This window comes from Anolis sagrei, chromosome 12 (genome assembly GCF_037176765.1).
Source record: "Anolis sagrei isolate rAnoSag1 chromosome 12, rAnoSag1.mat, whole genome shotgun sequence".
Classification (NCBI taxonomy): Eukaryota; Metazoa; Chordata; class Lepidosauria; order Squamata; family Dactyloidae; genus Anolis; species Anolis sagrei.
This window is the reverse complement of record NC_090032.1, coordinates 20750456-20777131: the sequence shown is the minus strand read 5'-3', so window position 1 is coordinate 20777131 and position 26676 is coordinate 20750456. Positions and strand designations below refer to the sequence as shown.

Below are 26676 nucleotides of genomic sequence, written 5' to 3'. Positions count from 1 at the left end.
TAATCAAGATAAATATAGGATTCCCCCAGGCAGGAAGCAGCCAGGCTTTGAAGCTGCAAGGCCATTCAATGGTAATCAAGATCAATATAGGATTCCCCCAGGCAGGAAGCAGCCAGGCTTTGAAGCTGCAAGGCCATTCAATGGTAATCAAGATCAATATAGGATTCCCCCAGGCAGGAAGCAGCCAGGCTTTGAAGCTGCAACACCATTCAATGGTAATAAAGATAAATATAGGATTCCCCCAGGCAGGAAGCAGCCAGGCTTTGAAGCTGCAACACCATTCAATGGTAATAAAGATAAATCTAGGATTCCCCCAGGCAGGAAGCAGCCAGGCTTTGAAGCTGCAAGGCCATGCAGTGTTCATCAAGCTGGCCAATGGCAACATTCAGACTTGCCTCCAACAGTTCCTTCTCCCACCCTGGACATCATTCCACAGATATGTAAACTCCACTTGCCTAGTGTCCAACAGACCTCCCAACCTGCCATAGATGTGGGCGAAACGTCAGGAGAGAATGCTTCTGGAACAACCCCAAAAATCATAGAATCCTAAAAGTTGTCCTTTCAGATCTTGGGTTTGTTTACAAATGGAGTGCAGTTTCCTTACTGACCACTAGAGGCCAGCACGAGAATGGGATTTCCTTATGGGAAAAGGGGCGCTGCTTTGTCAGCTCATCCTGCCCCCCTCCTTTAAAAATTTTTGCACTGCTTATATATATCTCTCTGTCTTTTGGGGAAGTCCTTCAGAGAGTTAGATCCTTCAGGACCAAAGATGGGGCTCAAATCTGCAATCTATTTGATCAATGCTTGAAAGGTAAAGAGATGACATTTGGGGGTGGGGTGGGGGGCTATATTGCCTAATGGTGGGGATTTATTTATTTTTGTATCTGAAATAGAGCCTAATATTTTCTTTTGCAATTTTTCTGGGCCTGGGGTTTATTTATTTATTTTCTTTTTTGGACTGCAACTCCCATCATGCAGGATGGTGGAGGGATTCTGGGAATGACAGTCCAAAAATGATAGCTGTGGGGTTTTTAACAAAAGTTTTTATGGACTGTTATTAAAACTAATTAATACTGTTTTAATATCTGCAATTTTTTTGCAAAATGTTGCAAAATATTTGCAATAATATTTTTGCAAAATATTATTTGCAATATTTCTGCAAAATGTTATTTGCAATATTTTTGCAAAATGTTATTTGCAATATTTTTGCAAAATATTATTTGCAATATTTCTGCAAAATGTTATTTACAATAATTTGGCAAAATGTTATTTTCAATATTTTTGCAAAATACTATTTGCAATATGTTTGCAAAATATTATTTTCAATATTTTTTGAAAATATTTATGTGCATATTTTTTGTAAAATATTATGTGCATATTTTTGCAAAATATTATTTGCAAATTCTTGCAAAAATATTATTTGCAATAATATTATTTGCAAAATATTTGCATTAATATTTTTGCAAAATATTATTTGCAATATTTTTGCATTAATATTATTGCAAAATATTATTTGCATTTTTTGTAAAATATTATGTACATATTTTTGCAAAATATTATTTGCAATTTTTTGCAAAAATATTGTTTGCATATTTTTGCAATAGAGTATGTGCATATTTTTGCAAAAAATTGCATAGTTTCGCAAAAATATTATTTGTATATTTTTCATATATTTGCATAGTATTGCAATGCTTATAATGCTTTGCAATGCTTTGAATCTCCTTCGGGAGAGATAAAGCAAGGTATAAATAAACATAATAATAAGTGTCTAGGACTGTGTGATGTATCAGCGAATAATGCATGCTGATCCAAGTAGGGTAGTGATTTTTGTCAGTGCTGATTGTTTTTAAGTGCAGGCCAAGGTCTTGAGGCACTGCACCCAGTGCCGCTCACCACTGGGACCCCCTTGGCTGGCTTGTGCCAGAGTTGTTGCAGTTCGATCTTTAAATCCATCATTGTTGGAGTCCACAGTGCTCTCTGGATGTAGGTGAACTACAACTCCCAAACTCAACGTCAATGCCCACTAAACCCTTCCAGTATTTCCTGTTGGTTGTGGGAGTTCTGTGTGCCAAGTTTGGTTCGATTCCATCATTGGTGGAGTTCAGAATGCTCTTTGATTGTAGGTGAACTATAAATCCCAACAACGACAACTCCCAAATGTCAAGGTCTATTTCCCCCAAACTCCACCGGTTTTCACATTTGGGAATATTGAGTATTTGTGCCAAGTTTGGTCCAGATCCATCATTGTTTGAGTCCACAGTTCTCTCTGGATGTAGGGTGAACTACAACTCCCAAACTCAAGGTCAATGCCCCTCAGACCCAGTATATTCTGTTCGTTATGGGAGTTCTGTGTGCCAAGTTTGGTTCAATTCCATTGTTGATGGAGCTCAGAATGCTCTTTGATTGCAGGTGAACTATAAATCCCAGCAACTCCAACTCCCAAATGTCAATGTCTATTTCCCCCAAACTCCATCTGTGTCAATATTTGGGTAGATGAAATGTTCGTGCCAAGTTTGGTCCAAATCCATCCTTGTTTGAGTCCACACTGCTCTCTGGATGTAGGGTGAACTACAACTTCCAAAATCAAGGTCAATGTCCACAAGACCCTTCCAGTATTTTCTGTTGGTCATGGGAGTTCTGTGTGCCAAGTTGGGTTCCATTTCATCATTGGTGGAGTTCAGAATGCTCTTTGGTTGTAGGTGAACTATAAGTCCCAGCAACTACAACTCCCAAATGACGAAATCAATCCCAATTTGGGCGTATTGGGTATTTGTGCCACATTTAGTCCAGTGAATGAAAATACATCCTGCATATCAGATATTTACATGACGATTCAGAACATATTTTTTTGGTAAAATAATTATTTGCATATTTTTGCACAATATTATGTGCATATTTTTGCAATAGATTGTGTCCATTTTTTTTTGCAAAATATTATTTGCAATTTTTTGCAGAATATTATTTGCATATTTTTTGCACAATATTATTTGTAAATTTTTGCAAAATATTTGCAAATTTTTGCAAAATATTATTTGCATATTTTTGCACAATATTATGTGCCTATTTTTGCACAATAATTATGTGCATATTTTTGCACAATATTATTTGCCTATTTGTGCAAAATATTATTTGCATATTTTTGCAAAATACTAGGTGCATATATTTTGCAAAATATTATTTGCAATTTTTTGCAATAGATTATGTGCATATTTTTGCAAAATATTATTTGCATATATTTGCAATATATTATTTGCAATTTTTTGCAAAATATTATGTGCTTATTTTTGCACAATATTATTTGCAAATTTTTCCAAAATATTATTTGCACATATTTTGCAATAGATTATGTGCATATTTTTTGCAAAATATTATTTGCATATATTTTGCAATAGATTATGTGCATATTTTTGCAAAATATTATTTGCAATTTTTTGCAAAATATTATGTGCATATTTTTGCACAATATTATGTGCATATATTTTGTAAAATATTTTTTGCATATTTTTCCAAAATATTATTTGCATATATTTTGCAATAGATTATGTGCATATTTTTTGCAAAAGATTATGTGCAAGTTTATGGAGCAAGATTATAGTTACGGAATAGCAACAGAAATAATGTTATGCTTGGGGGTCACCACAAGATGAGGAACTTGATGGCCATCTGTCGGGATGGTTCTGATTGTGCCCTCCTTTATGGGTTTGGGTTCCTTTCCAACTCCTCGAGGACGCAATGATGATAATAAGGCGAGGAAAGACACGCTCAGCGAGGCCAACTTTCCGAAGGAAGGATTCCTGTAAACAGCTCTCTCCCGGGTGAACCGAGGTTGGGTTTTGTGTCCTTTGCAAAGAGAGTTCTTGGCGTGACAGCTTCGTTCTCCTCGAGTCGCTTTTCTTCGGAGCGGGCGCTCTTGTTCCTTGTGATGTTCCGGACTCAATTTTGCACTCTTTCCAAGCTTTGAATGCTAATGTTGCCCTGGATTGTCCGAAGTGTGTCTCTTTGTGTGTGCGCGCCTTCAAGGACGCATCTACACTCTCAAACGAATGCAGTTTGGCATCGCTTTGAACGTACTTATTTATCATCTCAGAAGCAAATTGAGAACACAGAACGTATAGAAAAACCACAACGAATGTGCTTTGGGCCACTGTTGTGGCTGTGAGAAGGTCCTCCGTTGTGTACGTGGCCGGGCTCAGGCTGCATTGTAGTAAGGGGTCCATAGTTCGCTCTTTTCTGCACTCGCATGTCGTGGACTCCACTTGGTGGCCCCATTTCTGAAGGTTGGCTCTGCATCTCATGGTGCCAGAGCGCAGTCTGTTTAGCCCCTTCCAAGTGGTGTGCCCACGGGGAGATACGCAGACCCACTTTCAGATCAGATCTTCCAAGACGGTCACATATAGAAGAGAGATACTCACACTGAGTCACACAGGAGAGAGAAAGTTGGAACCATTCATCCCCCTTTTATAACCACCTGCTGAAAGGTCATTGGCAAGGGACAATAGCTATTTATTTATCCATCCATCCGGCCGGCCGGTCATCCTCCCATCCACCCATCTATCCATCCATCCATCTATTTATCTATTTATCCATCCATCCATCCATCCATTTATCCATCTATTTATCTATTCATCTATCCATCCATCCATCCATCCATCTATTTATCTATTTATCTATTTATCTATATATCCATCCATCTATGCATCCATTTATCGATCTAACCATCCATCCATTAATCCATCCATCTATCCATCCATCTAATTATCTATCTATCTATCTATCTATCTATCTATCTATCTATCATTTATCTATCTATTCATCCATCCATCCAGCCATCTATTCATCTATCTATCTATCTATCTATCTATCTATCTATTTATCCATCCATCCATCTATCCATTCATCCATCTATTTATTTATCCATCCATCCATCCATCCATCCATCCATCCATCTATCAATTCATCCATCTATTTATCCATCCATCCATCCTCCCATCAATCTATTTATCTATTTATCCATCCATCCATCCATCCATCTATTTATCTATTTATCCATCCATCCATCCATCCATCCATCTATTTATCTATTTATCCATCCATCCATCTATCCATTCATTCATCCATCTATTTATTTTTTATCTATTTATCCATCCATCCATTTATCCATCTATCAATTCATCCATCTATTTATCCATCCACCCACCCATCCATCCATCCATCCATCCATCTATCCATTCATTCATCCATCCATCTATTTATCTATTTATCCATCCATCCATCCATCTATTTATCCATCTATCCATCCATCTATGCATTCATTCATCCATCTATTTATCCATCCATCCATCCACCCACCCATCCATCCATTTATACATCCATTCATCCATTTATCCATCCATTCATCCACTTATCCATCCATCTATCCATTCATCCATCTATTTATCTATTTATCCATCCATCTATCCATTCATCCATCTATTTATCTATTTATCCATCCATCTATCCATTCATCCATCTATTTATTTTTATCTATTTATCCATCCATCCATCCATTTATCCATCTATCAATTCATCCATCTATTTATCCATCCATCCATCCACCCACCCACCCATCCATCCAGAGTTTATCAAGAGGTGTAGGTTTAAGACATCCTGTGATTATTCTGCATGTTTCATTCAATGAGAGTTTATCAAGGTGTAGGTTTAAGGCATCCTGTGCCCTTTCTTGTCCCCAGAGATCCATATGGAAGGTTGCGGCCAGGTAAAGTGGGCACTGCCATCTTCCACTCCTTTGGTACAACCTTCGGAACCAGATCCGTGGGAGACTTCAGATCCTGAAGTGCCCAGAGAAGCGGATTTGGGAGAGCCGCCCCATTTTGGGATCCCTCCAAGAAATGGCCTTCAAGCACCACAGGCTTTGGAGACCATCAGCGATGATGCCTACCCGGATTCTCCGCATCCGATGGTGCCTACCAAGAGTGGCCAAGCGCACACCTGCCCTCCGGACCGGTCGGTCTCCGGTTCCTCCGCTTGCTCCTCTCTCGCCGGGTCGTCACAGGAGTCGGACGAGGTGTTCAGCGACGCGGAGAAGAACCCGGCGGAGAAGAGGCGGCTGCTGCGGAAGGTGAGCCTGGGTTTGAGGACTTTATGTCTCAATGCTCGTTGCAAACAATACTCGATGTAGATCGCAATGTTGCCTCCATTGCTAATGTCTCGTCCTGTATTGGTTTCTCTCAAACAGACCAAATCCTGGAAGACCTTCTTCACCATGGTGCACTGGTCCGTGCGGCGGCGCAGTTCCTGGGTCCAGCTGGCTGGGCATGAAGGTTCGAGCACAAAAACAACACCCATAGCGGACATTTTTTCGGATTTCCCTTTTTTCAGATGGAGGGTGGGCAGACTTTCCTAGCAATAGTATATGCCTTTTAAGCCAGGCAAATTTAGGCCCACCGGGTGATTTGGACCTCAATTCCCACAATTTTATTTTAGTGTTAGAAGCTTGAACAGTGATGGCACGATCGTCAGCATAGATGAAACGCTTGTAAGTCAGAGCACACTCCAGAGTAACTCCTAGGTATTTGGGTGCACTGTAGTGCTACAGTGGGATTCCTTCCTAGGTCATCCTCAGAACTCGAGATGTTTGTCTGTTCTTAAGGTAAAAAGCACCTAAAGCTTCAGAGAGCTTCTGTTCAATCATTTCAAAGTTGTGATGGCACGATCGTCAGCATAGATAGATTAGGAATCAGCTGGTTTTCCCTGTAATAGCCAGTAAGATCACCTAAAGCTTCAGAGAGCTTCTGTTCAACCATTTCAAAGTGGTGATGACATGATCGTCAGCATAGATGGTTTAGGAATCCGCTGGTTTTCCTTGTAATAGCCAGTAAGAGCACCTAAAGCTTTGGAGAGCTTCTGTTCAACCATTTCAAAGATCTCTGGTTGAGTAGTGATGACATGATCGCCAGCATAGATAGATTAGGAATCAGCTGGTTTTCCTTGTAATAGCCAGTAAGACCACCTAAAGCTTCAGAGAGCTTCTGTTCAACCATTTCAAAGTGGTGATGGCACGATCGTCCACATAGATGGATTAGGAATCAGCTGGTTTCCCCTGTAATAGGCAGTAAGAACACCTAAAGATTCAGAGACATTCTGTTCAAACCATTTCAACCATTTCACTGCTTGATCGGTGATGGCACCATCGTCAGCATAGATTAAGTTCTCTGTCCTTTCTGCCAGTGGCTGTTCATTTGTGTAGATGTTAAACATGGATGGAGGAAACACGCTCCCCTGAGGCAGGCCCTTCTTCTGTTTCCACCATCTGCTCCTTTGGCCATGGAACTTGACAAAAAAGCTCCTGTTTTGTAGCGGATTTCCTATGAAGTGGGGTTTTGCCTGCCACTTTTGGACTCTTGTTTGCTGAGGTGTTCCTGCGAGTATCTCTGTACATCTTAGAAAGCTGTTTCTTGATTTAAGTTGTTGGCATGCTGAGCAGTGATGGCACAATCGTCAGCATAGATGGATTAGGAATTAGCAGGTTTTCCCTGTAATAGCCAGTAAGAGCACCTAAAGCTTCAGAGAGCTTGTGTTCAACCATTTCAAAGCTCTCTGCTTGAGTGGTGATGGCATGATTGTCAGAATAGATAGATTAGGAATCAGCTGGTTTTCCCTGTAATAGCCAGTAAGAGCACCTAAAGCTTCGGAGAGCTTCTATTCAACCATTTCAAAGTGGTGATGACATGATTGTCAGAATAGATAGATTAGGAATCAGCTGGTTTTCCTTGTAATAGTCAGTAAGACCACCTAGAGCTTCGGAGAGGTTCTGTTCAACCATTTCAAAGTGGTGATGGCACGATCGTCAGCATAGATAGATTAGGAATCAGCTGGTTTTCCTTGTAATAGTCAGTAAGACCACCTAAAGATTCGGAGAGCTTCTATTCAACCATTTCAAAGCTCCCTGCTTGAGTGGTGATGACGCGATCGTCAGCATAGATGGATTAGGAATCAGCTAGTTTTCCTTGTAATAGCCAGTAAGACCACCTAGAGCTTCAGAGAGCTTCTGTTCAACCATTTCAAAGTGGTGATGGCATGATCATCAGCATAGATGGTTTAGGAATCAGCTGGTTTTCCTTGTAATAGCCAGTAAGAGCACCTAAAGCATTGGAGAGCTTCTGTTCAACCATTTCAAAGATCTCAGCTTGGGTGGTGATGGCATGATCGTCAGCATAGATAGATTAGGAATCAGCTGGTTTTCCTTGTAATAGGCAGCAAGAGCACCTAAAGCTTTGGAGAGCTTCTGTTCAACCATTTCCAAGCTCCTCGCTTGGGTGGTGATGGCACGATCGTCAGCATAGATAGATTAGGAATCAGCTGGTTTTCCTTGTAATAGCCAGTAAGAGCACCTAAAGCTTCAGAGAGCTTCTGTTCAACCATTTCAAAGTGGTGATGGCACGATCGTTAGCATAGATGGTTTAGGAATCAGCTGGTTTTCCTTGTAATAGTCAGTAAGAGCACCTAAAGCTTTGGAGAGCTTCTGTTCAACCATTTCCAAGCTCCTTGCTTGGGTGGTGATGGCACGATCGTCAGCGTAGATGGATTAGGAATCAGTTGGTGTACAAAACGAAACAATCCCTGCATGCTAGTTGTGTCTTTCCAGGGAATTTCAAGCCCAGCGAAAGAGGGCAGATCCTGAAGAAGTTCAGCCCGGTGGAGGACGCCTGCCTGGCCGCACTGATGACCGACGTCCTGCACCCCTTTGTGCCGGCCTACCACGGGGTGGTGGAGGTGGCCGGAGAGCGCTACATCCAGATGGACGACCTGCTGAGCGGCCTCGACATGCCCAGCATCATGGACTGCAAAATGGGCACAAGGTCAGGGCACATGGCGTTGGGGTATTCTTGCAAATAGGATTGGGAATGTAACAGGTCGTGATATGAAATCTCTGCTAACTATGACCAAGACTCTGCAGTGTTTTGGGGATTGGAATTCACTGTGTCTTTGAGACCATCCATCCCATTGCACAGTGGAAACGTTCAACATTTAGTTCTCTAAGGCATTCTGTTGTACTCTCTTCTCACGTCTAATGCAATCAATCACTACTAAATACACACGCACATACTGACTTCTAAAATGGAGTCTCAGTCTGAATAGTCCCAGATATAGTCACATGGTCTGCAGTCCCTCCCATTGCACAGGTCCAGTTGAAACGGCAAGGTTCGGCAGCCATTTTGGCAGGACCGGGGCCATCCAAGGCAGATTCGCGACCCCCCTCCCCCGAAAATGGACCAACGACCCCTCTGGGGGTCGCAACCCCCAGGTTGAGAACCGCTGCTCTGCCGATATCCTTACGGATGTCCTGGTCCTCAAACACTCTCTGCTTCATTCGGAAGAATGCTGCACTCACAGAGCTCAGGTGAATTTGCACAGAGTACGTTATCATCGGCATATTGGAGTTCCATAACAGACAGTGTAGGACTTCTTCTGAATGTGCACAGACTACATTATCAGCAGCATATTGGAGTTCCATAACAGACACTGTAGGTCTTCTGAATGCGCACAGACTGCATTACAATCGGCATATTGGAGTTCCATAACAGGCATTGTAGGTCTACTTCTGAATGCGCACAGACTACATTATCATCGGCATATTGGAGTTCCATAACAGGCATTGTAAGTCTTCTGAATGTGCACAGACTACGTTATCATCGGCATATTGGAGTTCCATAACAGGCATTGTAAGTCTTCTGAATGTGCACAGACTACATTATCATCAGCATATTGGAGTTCCATAACAGGCATTGTAAGTCTTCTGAATGAGCACAGACTACGTTATCATTGGCATATTGGAGTTGCATAACAGGCATTGTAGGTCTTCTTCTGAATGCGCACAGACGTTATCACTGGCATATTGGAGTTCCATAACAGACACTGTAGATCTTCTGAATGCGCACAGACTACATTATCATCAGCATATTGGAGTTCCATAACAGGCATTGTAGGTCTTCTTTTTGAATGCGCACAGACTACGTTATCAGCGGCATATTGGAGTTCCATAACAGACACTGTAGGTCTTCTGAATGCGCACAGACTGCATTCCAATCGGCATATATGAGTTCCATAACAGGCATTGTAAGTCTTCTGAATGAGCACAGACTACATTATCATCGGCATATTGGAGTTGCATAACAGGCATTGTAGGTCTTCTGAATGTGCACAGACTACATTATCATCAGTATATTGGAGTTCCATAACAGACATTGTAAGTCTTCTGAATGCGCACAGACTACGTTATCATTGGCATATTGGAGTTGCATAACAGGCATTGTAGGTCTTCTTCTGGAGGCGCACAGACTACATTATCATTGGCATATTGGAGTCCCATAACAGGCATTGTAAGTCTTCTGAATGAGCACAGACTACGTTATCATTGGCATATTGGAGTTGCATAACAGGCATTGTAGGTCTTCTTCTGAATGCGCACAGACTACGTTATCATCGTCATATTGGAGTTGCATAACAGACATTGTAGGTCTTCTGAATGCACACATACTACATTATCATCAGCATATTGGAGTTTTCTCTATACTGTTACTCATGGATGAAGATATCGAAGAATTATGTGGTCTGGGTGATGGGTGGAGGGGATGGGAAGTTATTCTGGAATTAATTAAAAATATTTATTTATTTATTTTTAATATATCTGCTGCTCCTTTTGCTCAGGACGTACCTGGAGGAGGAGCTCGGCAAAGGGCAGCAGCGTCCGCGCCGGGACTTGTACCAGAAGATGGTGAAGGTCGACCCCTTTGCGCCGTCGCCTGAAGAACGCAGCCAAGGAGCTGTCACCAAATCCCGGTACATGCAATGGCGAGAAGGGATCAGCTCCAGCGCCACCCTCGGCTTCCGCATCGAGGGCGTCACGGTGAGTGTGACAAATGCCCCACAAAGCCACTTCTCATGTTGCGGTGACCTCCCAACCATAACATTATTTTTGGTGCTACATCACAACTGTTATTTTGGTACTGTTATGAATCATAATGTTGTTAATTCATGCCGGTTCCATTTTCAAGTGCTCTAAGTTTCATGCATCAAGTTTTTGCCTGAGAGTTCCCGCTGTTTTCTTTCATGGTTTCAAGTTTCTGGCTTCACGGATTTCTATGTCCTAATGGACCTGGAGTACTTTTAATTCACAGGAGACTAGTGTCTCAGTCAAGTCAATGTTGTTAATTCATGCCGGTTGCATTTTCAAGTGCTCTATGTTTCATGCATCAAGTTTTTGCCTGAGAGTTCCCGCTGTTTCTTTCATGGTTTCAAATTCCTGGATTCATGGATTCCTATGTACTAATGGACCTAGTATACTTTTAATTCATGGGAAATTAGTGTCTCAGTTGAGTCAACGTTGTTAATTCATGCTGGTTTTATTTTCAAGTGCTCTATGTTTCATGCATCAAGTTGTTTCCAAGTCTAAATTTTTGCCTGAGAGTTCCTGCTGTTTTTCTTCATGATTTCAGGTTCCTGACTTCATGGATTTCTATGTACTAATGGACTTGGTATATTTTTAATTCACGGAAGATTAGTGTCTCAGTCGAGTCAACGTTGTTAATTCATGCTGGTTTCATTTCCCAGTGCTCTATGTTTCATGCATCAAGTTGTTGCCAAGTCTAAGTTTTTGCCTGAGAGTTCCTGCTGTTTTCCTTCATGGTTTGAAGTTCGGGCTTCATGGATTTCTATGTATACTTTTAATTTACGGGAGACTAGTGTCTCAGTCGAGTCAACGTTGTTAATTCATGCCGGTTTTGTTTTCAAGTGCTCTATGTTTTATGCATCAAGTTGTTGCCAAGTCTAAGTTTTTGCCTGAGAGTTCTTGCTGCTTCCTTTCATGATTTCAAGCTCGTGGCTTCATGGATTTCTATGTACGAATGAACTTGGTATACTTTTAATTCATGAGAGATGTCTCAGTCGAGCCAACGTTGTTAATTCATGCCAGTTTCATTTTCAAGTGCTCTATGTTTCATGCATCAAGTTGTTGCCAAGTCTACGTTTTTGCCTGAGAGTTCCTGCTGTTTTCCTTCATGGTTTGAAGTTCGGGCTTCATGGATTTCTATGTATACTTTTAATTTACGGGAGACTAGTGTCTCAGTCGAGTCAACGTTGTTAATTCATGCCGGTTTTGTTTTCAAGTGCTCTATGTTTTATGCATCAAGTTGTTGCCAAGTCTAAGTTTTTGCCTGAGAGTTCCTGTTGTTTTCTTTCATGGTTTCAAGTTCCTGACTTCATGGATTTCTATTTACTAATGGACTTGGCATACTTTTAATTCACAGGAGACTAGTGTCTCAGTCAAGCCAATGTTGTTAATTCATGCCGGTTTCATTTTCAAGTGCTCTATGTTTCATGCATCAAGTTGTTGCCAAGTCTAAGTTTTTGCCTGAGAGTTCCCGCTGTTTTCTTTCATGGTTTCAAATTCCTGGCTTCATGGATTTCTATGTACTAATGGATTTGGTATACTTTTAATTCACGGGAGATTAGTGTCTCAGTCGAGTAAACGTTGTTAATTCATGCTGGTTTTATTTTCAAGTGCTCTATGTTTCATGCATCAAGTTGTTTCCAAGTCTAATTTTTTGCCTTAGAGTTCCTGCTGTTTTTCTTCATGGTTTCAAGTTCCTGGCTTCATGGATTTCAATGCACTAATGGACCTGGTATATTTTAATTCATGGGAGACGAATGTCGCAGTCGAGTCAACATTGTTAATTCATGCCGGTTTCATTTTCAAGTACTCTATGTTTCATGCATCAAGTTGTTGCCAAGTCTAAGTTTTTGCCTGAGAGTTCCTGCTGTTTTCCTTCGTGGTTTGAAGTTCTTGGCTTCATGGATTTCTATGTATACTTTCAATTCACAGGAGACTAGTGTCTCAGTCGAGTCAACGTTGTTAATTCATGCCGGTTTCATTTTCAAGTGCTCTATGTTTCATGCATCAAGTTGTTGCCAAGTCTAAGTTTTTGCCTGAGAGTTCTTGCTGTTTTCTTTCATGGTTTCAAGCTCGTGGCTTTGTGGATTTCTATGTACGAATGGACTTGGTATACTTTTAATTCATGGAAGATTAGTGTCTCAGTCGAGTCAACGTTGTTAATTCATGCTGGTTTCATTTTCAAGAGCTCTATGTTTCATGCATCAAGTTGTTGCCAAGTCTAAGTTTTTGCCTGAGAGTTCCTGCTGTTTTCCTTCATGGTTTGAAGTTCCTGGCTTTATGGATTTCTATGTATACTTTTAATTCACGGGAGACTAGTGTCTCACTCGAGTCAACGTTGTTAATTCATGCTAGTTCCATTTTCAAGTGCTCTATGTTTCATGCATCAAGTTGTTTCCAAGTCTAATTTTTTGCCTGAGAGTTTCTGCTGTTTTTCTTCATGATTTCAGGTTCCTGATTTCATGGATTTCTATGTACTAATGGACTTGGTATATTTTTAATTCACGGAAGATTAGTGTCTCAGTTAAGTCAATGTTGTTAATTCATGCTGGTTTCATTTTCAAGTGCTCTATGTTTCATGCATCAAGTTGTTGCCAAGTCTAAGTTTTTGCCTGAGAGTTCGTGCTGTTTTCCTTCATGGTTTGAAGTTCCTGGCTTCATGGATTTCTATGTATACTTTTAATTTACGGGAGACTAGCGTCTCAGTCGAGTCAAAGTTGTTAATTCATGCCGGTTTTGTTTTCAAGTGCTCTATGTTTCATGCATCAAGTTGTTGCCAAGTCTAAGTTTTTGCCTGAGAGTTCCTGTTGTTTTCTTTCATGGTTTCAAGTGCCTGGCTTCATGGATTTCTATTTACTAATGGACTTGGCATACTTTTAATTCACAGGAGACTAGTGTCTCAGTCAAGTCAATGTTGTTAATTCATGCCGGTTTCATTTTCAAGTGCTCTATGTTTCATGCATCAAGTTTTTGCCTGAGAGTTCCCGCTGTTTTCTTTCATGGTTTCAAGTGCCTGGCTTCATGGATTTCTATTTACTAATGGACTTGGCATACTTTTAATTCACAGGAGATTAGCGTCTCAGTCAAGCCAATGTTGTTAATTCATGCCGGTTTCATTTTCAAGTGCTCTATGTTTCATGCATCAAGTTTTTGCCTGAGAGTTCCCGCTGTTTTCTTTCATGGTTTCAAGTGCCTGGCTTCATGGATTTCTATTTACTAATGGACTTGGCATACTTTTAATTCACAGGAGATTAGCGTCTCAGTCAAGCCAATGTTGTTAATTCATGCCGGTTTCATTTTCAAGTGCTCTATGTTTCATGCATCAAGTTGTTGCCAAGTCTAAGTTTTTGCCTGAGAGTTCCTGCTGTTTTCCTTCATGGTTTGAAGTCCCTGGCTTCATGGATTTCTATGTACTAATGGACCTGGTTTACTTTTAATTCATGGATTGTCTTGGATTTTGGATTTTTACTATTTTTTACTGTTTTGCCTTCATATATTCTATTCTACAATAAACTGCTTGCTGATTTTACCAAACTGGTGTGGTGTTTCAAGTCAGAGGTGGTCTTGCTCTGGACTACAACTTTCGATATATTTTAATTATGTGCCCCCCCCCCCAATTTTCCCCTTTTTTCCCAGATTGAGGGGGGAGCAGTACAAAGAGATTTTAAGCAGACCCGGACCGAGGACGAAATTGTGGAGGTCTTCTTGACGTTCACCAAGAGCCGCCTGGACGTTCTGGTGAGACCTTGATCCTGATTGGAGGTGGGGGAGTTCCTTGAACTTGGACATTCCTCCATCCCTGCTATTGGACATCCCATTTTCTTGCTCGTTCACTGAGGGAATTCCTCCCATTTTATCTGGGGTCTATTAGGGCAAAGGGCAGCTATTTTGGGTCAGTGCCCACCAACCTTTGATGCTTTTCCCTTTGCAGAGCATTTACTTGTCCCGCCTGGAAGACATGCGCAAAACCCTGGAGGAGTCCATCTTCTTCAAGACCCATGAGGTGAGAGACAATGTCAGATAGGAAGGCACAATTTAAGCCTTCCTGACAGATGGCAATGATGAGTTTTCAGGGCTGTATGGCCATGTTCCAGTATCATTCTCTCCTAAAGTTTCACCTGCATCTGTGGCAAGCATCCTCAGGGGTTTGTTCAGAAGTCGGTTGAGAATGTGGCAAGTGGAGTGCACATATCCCTGTGGAATGATGTCCAGGGTGGAAGAAAGAACCTTTGTCTGTTAAAGCAAGTGTGAATGTTGCAATGAGCAAGCTTGAATAGCATTGAGCAGCCATGAATAGCATTGAGCATTTTGCAGGTTGGATGAGGCGGGGTGTGTGTGTGTGTGTTTTAATATCTCCCATGCAGCACCAGGCGAGATCTGGAGAGTGGGGAGGGGGAGTCGCAATTGTCTATAAGGATTTCATCCCCCTGACCAGGTGCCCCATTCCACAGTCTACCACGTTTGAGTGTGTCGGCCTGTCAGTCGGTGACCGGGACAGGATAGGGATTCTGTTGGTTTACCGACCACCCCGCTGCACTACAGTCTCCCTACCTGAGCTAGCCAGAGTGGTCTAAGGCTTGGTGTTGGAGTCCCAACGGCTCATTGTGCTGGGGGACTTCAACGTTCATCTTCATGGCTGCCATGGCAACCATGGGCCTGTCCCAATTAGTATTGGATCCTACCCACAGTGCTGGACACACACTGGATCTGGTTTTCTGTCAGGGATGGGAAGAAGGTGGCGGGGTGGAGGAGCTGACCATCGCTCCGTTGCCATGGACCGACCACCACCTGGTCAGGTTTAGATTTATTGCGCCTACTTCCTCCGCAGGGGAGGTGGACCCATTAAAATGGTCCGCCCCAGGAGACTTATGGATCCAAATGGTTTTCTGACAGCTCTTGGGGATTTTTCCCGCCTCCTCGGTAAGTGACCCTGTCGAGGCCCTGGACTCTCTTTGAGATAGGGAGATGACCGGGGTTATAGACACGATTGCTCCAGAACGCCCCCTCTCGAGTAACCAAGCTCAACCAGCTCCTTGGTTTACTGAGGAGCTGGCAGCGATGAAGCGAAAGAAGACGTGGTTAGAGAGTGTGTGGTGACGGAAGCATAGCGAGTCAGTCCAAGCATGTCTAGTTTCTTGACGCGGCAGTAAAGGCTGCACAAAAAACATTCCTTGCAGCCAATATTGCTTCTGCTAAGAATCGTCCGGCTGAGCTGTTCCGAGTTGTCAAAGGACTATTAAATCCACCTCAGAGCAAGATCCCTGACAACTTGGCAGATCAGGGCCATGTTTCAGTGCCAGATTGTGCCGGATCTAAATTATCAGTGTCTGCCAAGAACCCCTGGAGTTGCAAGGCCACCACACATTCCTTGACTTTACTCAAGTAGGCAACCATGGAAGCTTTGACAAAATTCTAATTGTTACATTCCCTTATTATTACGTAACGTGGTTGTGAAACCGATATTTGTTTCGCTTGGGCAGGTGATCGGCAGCTCCTTGCTGTTCCTCCACGACCGGAAGGGCCACGCCAGCGTCTGGATGATCGATTTCGGGAAGACACTGCCCGCCGCCGAGGGCCGCCTCCGCCATGACGTGGCCTGGACCCACGGCAGCCACGAGGACGGCTACCTCATTGGCCTGCGGAACCTCACCGGCACCGTGCGGAGCGCCCGGCAAAAGGTTGCCGACGGGCAAAGGTCACCATCCGAGCAGCCCTGAAACGGCCGGTTCTTCCGCCCGGCTGTGCCAACCGTGGTTTCACAAACCCGCAAAAGAATGGGAGAGACCTACGGAGACTTCCGAACGGTCTCCGATTTTTGTGGCGTTTGTTGGGGGTGGCAACCTGTTTTCCTTTGAAGGTTGGGGAGACGCCAGCTGTGCCATGGGTCAAGTGGGGACATTGAATGCCCTTCAATACAGGTCATCTAATCCTATAAAATTGGCCATCCAGTCCAACTGCTTCTTCCATCCAGGAAGACACAATCTAAACCCTCACAACAGATGGCCATCTGCTTAAAAACCTCCAGAGGAGGGGATACCAGGGGATTACACTATGTAACAAAAATTGAAAAAGAAATATTCTGTTCCTGGTTTGAAAGTGTTCTTTCCTGTCTAATTGTGCATTCCAGACTCTGAAAGTCCTCGTTCTACTCCCGAAACTTTGTTTTTGTGGCTACCACAAAATAGGTTGAATTGGTCGAGACTCCATGAGATATTCATGGAAAAACTAAAGCAAAATGAAAAGCACACGTATGTGTTTTAGATGGATTAGGAATGAGCTAGTTTCCCCTGGAATAGGCAGTAAGAGCTTGGGTGGTGATGGCATGATCGTCTGGATGGCCCACTAGGTATCTTCCAAGATACGGCACTCCACTCATCACTTCTTTCCAGGACAAAGAGGGAGCATGAGGGAGAATTAACCAATTCCAGATCCATCTAACCGTAGTTCTTGGCAGAATGGGGTTGGACTGGGTGGCCCAGCAGGTCCCTTCCAAGATCCTGAACAGGACCGGGCCCATAACCCTGCGAACAGCACTCCACTCATCGCTCCGCTCGTCACTTCTTTCCAGGACCAAGAGGAAGCATGAGGGAGAATTAACCAATTCCAGATCCATCTAACTGTAGTTCTTGGCAGAATGGGGTTGGACTGGATGGCCCAGCAGGTCTCTTCCAAGATCCTGAACAGGACCGGGCCCATAACCCTGCGAACGGCACTCCACTCATCACTTCTTTCCAGGACAAAGAGGCAGCATGAGGGAGAATTAACCAATTCCAGATCCATCTAACCGTAGCTCTTGGCAGAATGGGGTTGGAATGGATGGCTCAGCAGGTCTCTTCCAAGATCCTGAACAGGACCGGGCCCATAACCCTGCGAACGGCACTCCACTCATCACTTCATTCATCGCTTCTTTCCATGACCAAGAGGAAGCATGAGGGAGAATTAACCAATTCCAGATCCATCTAACCGTAGCTCTTGGCAGAATGGGGTTGGAATGGATGGCCCAGCAGGTCTCTTCCAAGATCCTGAACAGGACCGGGCCCATAACCCTGCGAACGGCACTCCACTCATCACTCCATTCATCACTTCTTTCCATGACCAAGAGGAAGCATGAGGGAGAATTAACCAATTCCAGATCCATCTAACCGTAGCTCTTGGCAGAATGGGGTTGGAATGGATGGCCCAGCAGGTCTTTTCCAAGATCCTGAACAGGACCGGGCCCATAACCCTGCGAACGGCACTCCACTCATCACTTCTTGCCAGGACAAAGAGGAAGCATGAGGGAGAATTAGCCAATTCCAGATCCATCTAACCGTAGTTCTTGGCAGAATGGGGTTGGACTGGATGGCCCACCAAGATCCTGAACAGGACCTGGCCAATAACCCTGCGAATGGCACTCCACTCATCACTTCTTTCCAGGACCAAGAGGGAGCATGAGGGAGAATTAACTAATTCCAGATCCATCTAACTGTAGTTCTTGGCAGAATGGGGTTGGACTGGATGGCCCACCAGGTCTCTTCCAAGATCTTGAACAGGACCGGGCCCATAACCCTGCGAACGGCACTCCACTCATCACTCCACTCATCGCTTCTTTCCATGACCAAGAGGGAGCATGAGGGAGAATTAACCAATTCCAGATCCATCTAACTGTAGTTCTTGGCAGAATGGGGTTGGACTGGATGGCCCACCAGGTCTCTTCCAAGATCCTGAACAGGACCAGGCCCATAACCCTGCGAACGGCACTCCACTCATCACTCCACTCATCGCTTCTTTCCATGACCAAGAGGGAGCATGAGGGAGAATTAACCAATTCCAGACAAAGCATGACAACTTCCTACCAGATGCCCATTGCTATTCTCTCCCACTGCCACCCCACCCCATCCCTTTTGCAAACTGGTTTGTAATAAATACACACTGTTTATGGTTGGGAGACGTAGTTTGACAACCAAACGGAAGTGGGAGGGAAGTATAGCCTTACCCGACCGACGGAGGAAAATAAATAAATAAATAAATCGGATAATGGTACGTAAGCGAGTTTGCAAACTTCATGTCCACTCAATGCTATTCAAGCTTGCTCATTGCAACATCCACACTTGCTTCGCACAGATAAGGGTTCTTTCTCCCATCCTAGACATGATTACACACTCCACTTGCTACCTCTATGCAGATACCCTCACTGATTGAATTGGCAAACTCCATGGCTACTCAATGCTATTCAAGTTTGCTCATTGCAACATCCACACTTGCTTCGCACAGATAAGGGTTCTTTCTCCCATCCTAGACATGATTACACACTCCACTTGCTACCTCTATGCAGATACCCTCACTGATTGAATTGGCAAACTCCATGGCTACTCAATGCTATTCAAGTTTGCTCATTGCAACATCCGCACTTGCTTCGCACAGATAAGGGTTATTTCTCCCACCCTGGACACACACACATACACACTCCAGTTCTTTACCTGTATGCAGATAGCTTCACTGATTGACTTTGCAAACTCCATGGCTACTTAATGCTATTCAAGCTTGCTCGTTGCAACATCCACACTTGCTTCACACAGACAAGGGTTCTTTCTTAAAACCCAGACATTATTCCACAGGGATATATACACTCCACTTGCTACCTCTATGCAGACACCCTCACTGATTGACTTTCCAAATTCTATGGATACCCAGTGCTACTCAAGCTTGCCTATTGCAACATCCACAATTGATTCGCACAGACAAGGGTCCTTTCTTCCATCCTGGACTTTATTCCACAGGGAAATATAAACTCCACTGACTTCACTATCTCTATGCAGATACCCTCACTGATTGACTTTGCAAACTTCAAGACTACTCAACGCAATTCGAGCTTGTTCATTGCAACATCCACACTTGCTTTAAAAAGACAAGGGTTCTTTCTCCCACCCTAGAGATATATAAACTCCACTTGCTTCACTATTTCTATGCAGATACCCTCACTGATTGACTTTGCAAACACCATGGCTACTCAATGAAATGCAAGCTTGCTCATTGCAACATCTACACTTGCTTTAAACAGACAAGGGTTCTTTCTCCCAACCTAGAGATATATAAACTCCACTTGCTTCACTACTTCTATGCAGATACCGTCACCGATTGACTTTCCAAACCCAATGGATACTCAATACTATTCAAGGTTGCTAATTGCAACATCCACACATGCTTTAAAAAGACAAGGGTTCTTTCTCCCACCCTAGAGATATATAAACTCTGGAAATACCTTCACTGATTGACTTTGCAAACTCCATGGCTACTCAATGCAATGCAAGCTTGCTCATTGTAACATCCACACTTGCTTTAAACAGACAAGGGTCTGGAAATTATTCCCCACGGATATATATACACTCCACAGGCTCCAATACGGAAGTGGGAGGGAAATATAGCCTTGCCCGACCAATGGAAGAAATCAAATTAAATCACATTATGCGATAGGTTTCGGCGACCATATTTGGCCCTTGGATTTGAACCTCGGGCGGAAAAAAAACCCAAAGGAAGGGCTCCAAAAGGAGGAAGTTCAGGCCACCGAGATAAGAAACCCCAACTTAAACCTGGGACGAAAGCGGGAGGAGAGGGAAACTGGGACGCTTGGGAAAGTAGGAATGCAGAGGATTAATCACCGGCTGCAAACAGCAATGGAACGGATCCCTGATCCAACTTCTTATGTTTCAGGGAGTAGTCTAGCCAAGGCCCTGAATCTCTCCAGCGGGCCAAGACAGGAAGGGCTGCGCTTCTTTCGGCTTGGCTTGTTTTTAATTTCCTGTCTCCGGAAACCAGGACTTCCCTTTGAGACGGTTCACGAGGTGCTCGGGTTGAGTGGAGCGTCCCTAGGCTGGCCCTCTGCCGGTCACAAAAACAGGCCCAAATCATGCACTTCCTGCACCCAAGGCTTCCAGAATCCCAAACCATCACAATATAGTGATGCTAATTTATAGAGGGTGGAGATGAGGGTTTTTTTGGCCCGCAGCATTCTCTCCTGACATTTCGCCTGCAGAGGTTCTGCTGGCAGTGAAGTCAGTGGCGTGTATATATCGCTATGGCATGAGAAAGAATCCTTGCCTGTGTAAAACAAGGGTGGATGCTGCAATGAGCAAGCTAGAATAGTATTGAGTAGCCTGCAAAGTCAATCAGGGAGGGTATCTGCATAGAGGTAGCCTGGACCCTTTTCCCCCATAGGCCCTGCCCCTTGTTCTTGGCCACACCTCTTTGCCTTTGGCGCCTCCCATAGGATACTCGACACCGCCCCTTTCCCCATTGACCACACCTCTTGCTATTGGCCACACCCCTTTGTTTTTGGCTCCTCCCATAGAAGTATTTGACACTACCCATATTCCCATTAGCCACACCCCTTTGTTTTTGGCTCCTCCCATAGTATATTCGTCACTGCTCTTTTCTTCATTGACCACACCCCTTGTTCTTGGCCACACCCCCTTTGTCTTTGGCTCCTCCCATAGAATAATTTGACACTACCCATTTTCTCATTAGCCACACCCTTTGCTATTGGTCACACCCCCTTTGCCTTTGGCCCCTCCCATAGGATATTTGACACCGCCCCTTTCCCCATTGGTCACACCCCTTGTTCTTAGCCACACACCCTTTGCCTTTGGCTCCTCCCATAGAAGTATTCAACACCGCCCATTTTCCCTTAAGCCACACCCCTTGCTCTTGGCCACACCCCCTTTGCCTTTGGCTCCTCCCATAGGATATTTGGCACCACCCATTTCCCCTTAAGCCACACCCCTTGTTCTTGGCTACACACCCTTTTGCTTTTGACCCCTCCCATAGGATATTTGACACCACTCCTTTCCTCATTAGCCACACCCTTGATGTTGGCCGCACCCCCTTTGCTTTTGGCCCCTCCCATAGGATATTTGACACTACCTTCTCTCATTAGCCACACCCTTTATATTGGCCGCACCCCCTTTGCCATTGGCTCCTCCCATATAAGTATTTGACACCACCCATTCCCCCTTAAACCACACCCTTCTCTTGGCCACACCCCCTTTGCATTTGGCTCCTCCCATAGAAGTATTTGACACCACCCATTTCCTCATTAGCCACACCCCTTCCTTTGGGGACACCCCCCTTTGCCTTTGGCCCCTCCCATAGTATTTGACTCCACCCCTTTCCTCATTAGCCACACCCCTTGCTATTGACTACACCCCCTTTGCCTTTGGCTCCTCCCACAGGATATTCAACACCGCCCATTTTCCCTTAAGCCACACCCCTTGGTCTTGGCCACACCCCCTTTGGCTTCGGCCCCTCCCATAGAAGTATTTGACACCACCCATTTCCTCATTAGCCACACCCCTTGCTCTTGGCCACACCCTCTTTGCCTTTGGCCCCTCCCATAAGATGTTTGACACCACCCATTTCCTCATTAGCCACACCCCCTTTGCCTTTGGCCCCTCCCATAGGATATTTGACACTTCCTCATTAGTCACACCCTTGATATTGGCCACACCCCCTTTGCCTTTGACCCCCCCATAGAAGTATTTGACACCACCCACTTCCCTTAAGCCACACCCCTTGCTCTTGGCCACACCCCTTTTGCCTTGGACTCCTCCCATAGGATATTTGACACCACCTCTTTCATCATTAGCCACACCCTTGATATTGGCCACACCCCCTTTGCATTTGGCCCCTCCCATAGGATATTTGACACCACCCCTTTCCTCATTAGCCACACCCTTGATATTGGCCACACCCCCTTTGCATTTGGCCCCTCCCATAGGATATTTGACACCACCCCTTTCCTCATTAGCCACACCCTTGATATTGGCCACACCCCCTTTGCATTTGGTCCCTCCCCTAGAAGGATTTGACACCACCCCTTTCCTCATTAGCCACACCCCTTATTCTTGGCCACACCCCCTTTGCCTTTGGCTCCTCCCATAGGATATTTGGCACCACCCCTTTCCCTATTGGCCACACCCCTTTTTCTTGACCACACCCGTTTGCCCTTGGCTCCTCCCATAGTATTTGACACCACCTCTTTCCCCATTAGCCACACCCCCTTTGCCTTTCACTCCTCCCATATATTTGACTCCACCCATTTCCTTATTAGCCACACCCCTTGCTCTTGGCCACACCCCTTTTGCCTTTGGCTCCTCCCATAGAAGTATTTGACACCACCCCTTTCCTCATTAGCCACACCCCCTTTGCCTTTGGCTCCTCCCATATAAATATTTGACACCACCCATTTCCCTTTAAGCCCCACCCCTTGTTCTTGGCCACACCCCCTTTCTCCTTGGCTCCCCCCACAAAAAGATTTGACCCCACCCTTTCTCCCATTGGCCACTCCCCTTTCTCTTGGCCACACCCCTTTCGCCTTTGGCTCCTCCCATAGAAGTATTCGACACCACACATTTTCCTATTAACCACACCCCCTTTGACTTTGTCTCCTCCCATAGAAGTATTTGACACCACCCATTTCCCCACTGGCTGTGCCCCTTGCTCTTGGCCACGGATGCAGGCAAAATGTCAGGAGAGAGTGCTACTAGTAAAAAAAAAAACTCACAGCGACCCAGTGATTCCGGCTACGAAAGCCTTCGACGACATACTCATTTATAGAGGGGATTTATTCCGTTTGCCTGGCTCTGAGGCCGAGAGAGTGGCACCGTGGTTGGAGAGGCCTTGAGAGGTTTCTTCTAAGGCTGAGAGCGCGTGACTCGCCTCCAGGTCTCAATCAGAGTGTGGGTGTCAATCTAACAGATCCCCATCCGCTTCCGACGTGCCTTATCCTCACCTTTATGTTTACCTGAACGTGGTCGGCATCCTTTCCATTCAAACGAGAGGCTGGGAACCAAAGCCGTGGCCTTTTAATGGTGTCCGACTGCTTTGTTGTCCTTCTTCCAGGACATGCACGGGATTGGACAAAAGAGTTTGGAAACATACAAAAAATGAAAGACGGGCAAAGGGCAGGGCTCGGACGGCAACACACGTACGCCTCGCACGCATCCATGCACACACACACACACACACGAGTCGAGATGCCACGTTCGGTGGGTCGTGTCACTCCTGAGTCTCTTCCGAGCGCCACTTGAGCGACTCCTCCTTCCGGGCGTCGGGCTTGATCTGGTTGCGCATCCCGCCCAAGAGGTTGGACGTGGCCTCCGAGGCCACGATAAGTGGCTTGACCACCGTGGGAGGGATCTGGCGCAGGACGCCGCCCACCGCGCCCGTGATGCCCTTCTGCTCGTGGCCCCGGGCCGCCACGTCGCAAATGGCCTGGGCCGTGTCAATCACGCCCTGAAAGAAGGGAACGAAAATATTAATTATCAATAATAACAACAATAAATACAGTAAAATGATGATTTTAATAATAACTGTGACGATGTGTAAATTTTATTCCTTTGGTTATGTATAAATTAAACAGTAGTTTAGGGATGGTAAGTATGTAGGATTATGTTTTGTTGGAGATGGTGGCTTGGCGTTAGCTGAGTTGCCATAGCAACAGGGGCGGAGCCAACTGCCTCTTCATGGGGCAGCTGTTTTTGAAAGTCAGTCAGTAAGCCGGCGAGCTACTGGGAAGACTGAGTCTCTGGGTGGAGATTCAGGGAATGTGTCTGTAGCCGGTGTGCTATAGGGAAGACTGAGTCTCTGGGTGGAGATTCAGGGAATGTGTCTGTAGCCGGCGAGCTACTGGGAAGACTGAGTCTCTGGGTGGAGATTCAGGGAATGTGTCTGTAGCCGGTGTGCTATAGGAAGACTGAGTTTCTGGGTGGAGATTCAGGGAATGTGTCTGTAGCCGGTGTGCTACAGGGAAGACTGAGTCTCTGGGTGGAGATTCAGGGAATGTGTCTGTAGCCGGTGTGCTATAGGGAAGACTGAGTCTCTGGGTGGAGATTCAGGGAATGTTTCTGTAGCCGGTGTGCTATAGGGAAGACTGAGTCTCTGGGTGGAGATTCAGGGAATGTGTCTGTAGCCGGTGTGCTATAGGGAAGACTGAGTCTCTGAGTGGAGATTCAGGGAATGTGTCTGTAGCCGGTGTGCTATAGGGAAGACTGAGTCTCTGGGTGGAGATTCAGGGAATGTGTCTGTAGCCGGTGTGCTATAGGGAAGACTGAGTCTCTGGGTGGAGATTCAGGGAATGTGTCTGTAGCCGGTGTGCTATAGGGAAGACTGAGTCTCTGGGTGGAGATTCAGGGAATGTGTCTGTAGCCGGTGTGCTATAGGGAAGACTGAGTCTCTGGGTGGAGATTCAGGGAATGTGTCTGTAGCCGGCGAGCTACTGGGAAGACTGAGTCTCTGGGTGGAGATTCAGGGAATGTGTCTGTAGCCGGTGTGCTATAGGAAGACTGAGTTTCTGGGTGGAGATTCAGGGAATGTGTCTGTAGCCGGTGTGCTACAGGGAAGACTGAGTCTCTGGGTGGAGATTCAGGGAATGTGTCTGTAGCCGGTGTGCTATAGGGAAGACTGAGTCTCTGGGTGGAGATTCAGGGAATGTTTCTGTAGCCGGTGTGCTATAGGGAAGACTGAGTCTCTGGGTGGAGATTCAGGGAATGTGTCTGTAGCCGGTGTGCTATAGGGAAGACTGAGTCTCTGGGTGGAGATTCAGGGAATGTGTCTGTAGCCGGTGTGCTATAGGGAAGACTGAGTCTCTGGGTGGAGATTCAGGGAATGTGTCTGTAGCCGGTGTGCTATAGGGAAGACTGAGTCTCTGGGTGGAGATTCAGGGAATGTGTCTGTAGCCGGTGTGCTATAGGGAAGACTGAGTCTCTGGGTGGAGATTCAGGGAATGTGTCTGTAGCCGGTGTGCTATAGGGAAGACTGAGTCTCTGGGTGGAGATTCAGGGAATGTGTCTGTAGCCGGTGTGCTATAGGGAAGACTGAGTCTCTGGGTGGAGATTCAGGGAATGTGTCTGTAGCCGGTGTGCTATAGGGAAGACTGAGTCTCTGGGTGGAGATTCAGGGAATGTGTCTGTAGCCGGTGTGCTATAGGGAAGACTGAGTCTCTGGGTGGAGATTCAGGGAATGTGTCTGTAGCCGGTGTGCTATAGGGAAGACTGAGTCTCTGGGTGGAGATTCAGGGAATGTGTCTGTAGCCGGTGTGCTATAGGGAAGACTGAGTCTCTGGGTGGAGATTCAGGGAATGTGTCAGTAAGCTGGCGAGCTACTGGGTAGACTGAGTCTCTGGGTGGAGATTCAGGGAATGTGTCTGTAGCCAGTGTGCTATAGGGAATTCTGTTAAATAAGCCTTTTAGCTTATTTGTTATATTAGGACAGTTGTCCAGAAGGGTTATACCTGCTTATAGAAACTTCTTGAAGACTGTGCCTGAGATTACTCATGAAACCTTACCAATGTAACCAATCAAGATTTGTGCCTCTTGTGAAGAAACAGTTAAACATGTTATACTCCTGTTAAAATAAACTTGTTACTGTTTTCCTCAAGCCTTGCCTGATACAGTTTCTCCTAAGTTGAACAGCCTGCATAAGTAAAGTCAAGCCAGGGACGGTAAATGCTACACTATCAAATAAATAAAACCTTCTGTGATTAATAGTCCCATTATAAAATAGCTCTTAAGCTGATATTGATCGCTTCCCTTCACAGATTAGGTGGCAGTATGTTTTACCACCCACCCCTTCACAATAACAATAACAGAGTCAAATAATAAATGTAATAATAAAAATAGAGTAAAATAATAAACATAATAATAGCGGAAAATAATAAACATAAATAATAATAATAATAATAATAATAATAATAA

General features: G+C 44.7%; 2 protein-coding genes across 2 annotated transcripts in view; one reads left to right on the top strand and one right to left on the bottom strand.

Annotated features, from left to right (window-relative positions):
• Window positions 1-685: 685 nt before the first annotated feature.
• Window positions 686-18970, top strand: LOC132764064 (inositol-trisphosphate 3-kinase B-like). The gene is made up of 8 exons (XM_060757885.2): window positions 686-811; window positions 5730-6118; window positions 6236-6320; window positions 8645-8858; window positions 10708-10906; window positions 14585-14686; window positions 14880-14951; window positions 16429-18970. Exons 2-8 carry the CDS (start codon window positions 5738-5740, stop codon window positions 16663-16665), a joined length of 1290 nt encoding a protein of 429 aa, XP_060613868.2. The 5' UTR covers window positions 686-811; window positions 5730-5737; the 3' UTR covers window positions 16666-18970.
• Window positions 18971-23765: 4795 nt separating this feature from the next.
• The window catches only part of ATG2A (autophagy related 2A), a 104331-nt gene continuing 101420 nt past the window's right edge, over window positions 23766-26676 (bottom strand). The window contains exon 42 of the mRNA XM_067472551.1: window positions 23766-24217. Within this exon, the coding sequence (XP_067328652.1) occupies window positions 23981-24217 (237 nt within the window). The 3' untranslated portion in view covers window positions 23766-23980. The remainder of the gene's footprint in view (window positions 24218-26676) is intronic.

Excerpts from the sequence above, each read along its gene's own strand:
- LOC132764064 (XM_060757885.2), top strand. The coding sequence starts at position 5,738 with ATGGAAGGTTGCGGCCAGGTAAAGTGGGCACTGCCATCTTCCACTCCT. Across the intron at positions 8,859-10,707 it reads GACTGCAAAATGGGCACAAG|GACGTACCTGGAGGAGGAGC; the intron begins GTCAGGGCACAT and ends CCTTTTGCTCAG. Across the intron at positions 14,687-14,879 it reads AGAGCCGCCTGGACGTTCTG|AGCATTTACTTGTCCCGCCT; the intron begins GTGAGACCTTGA and ends TTCCCTTTGCAG.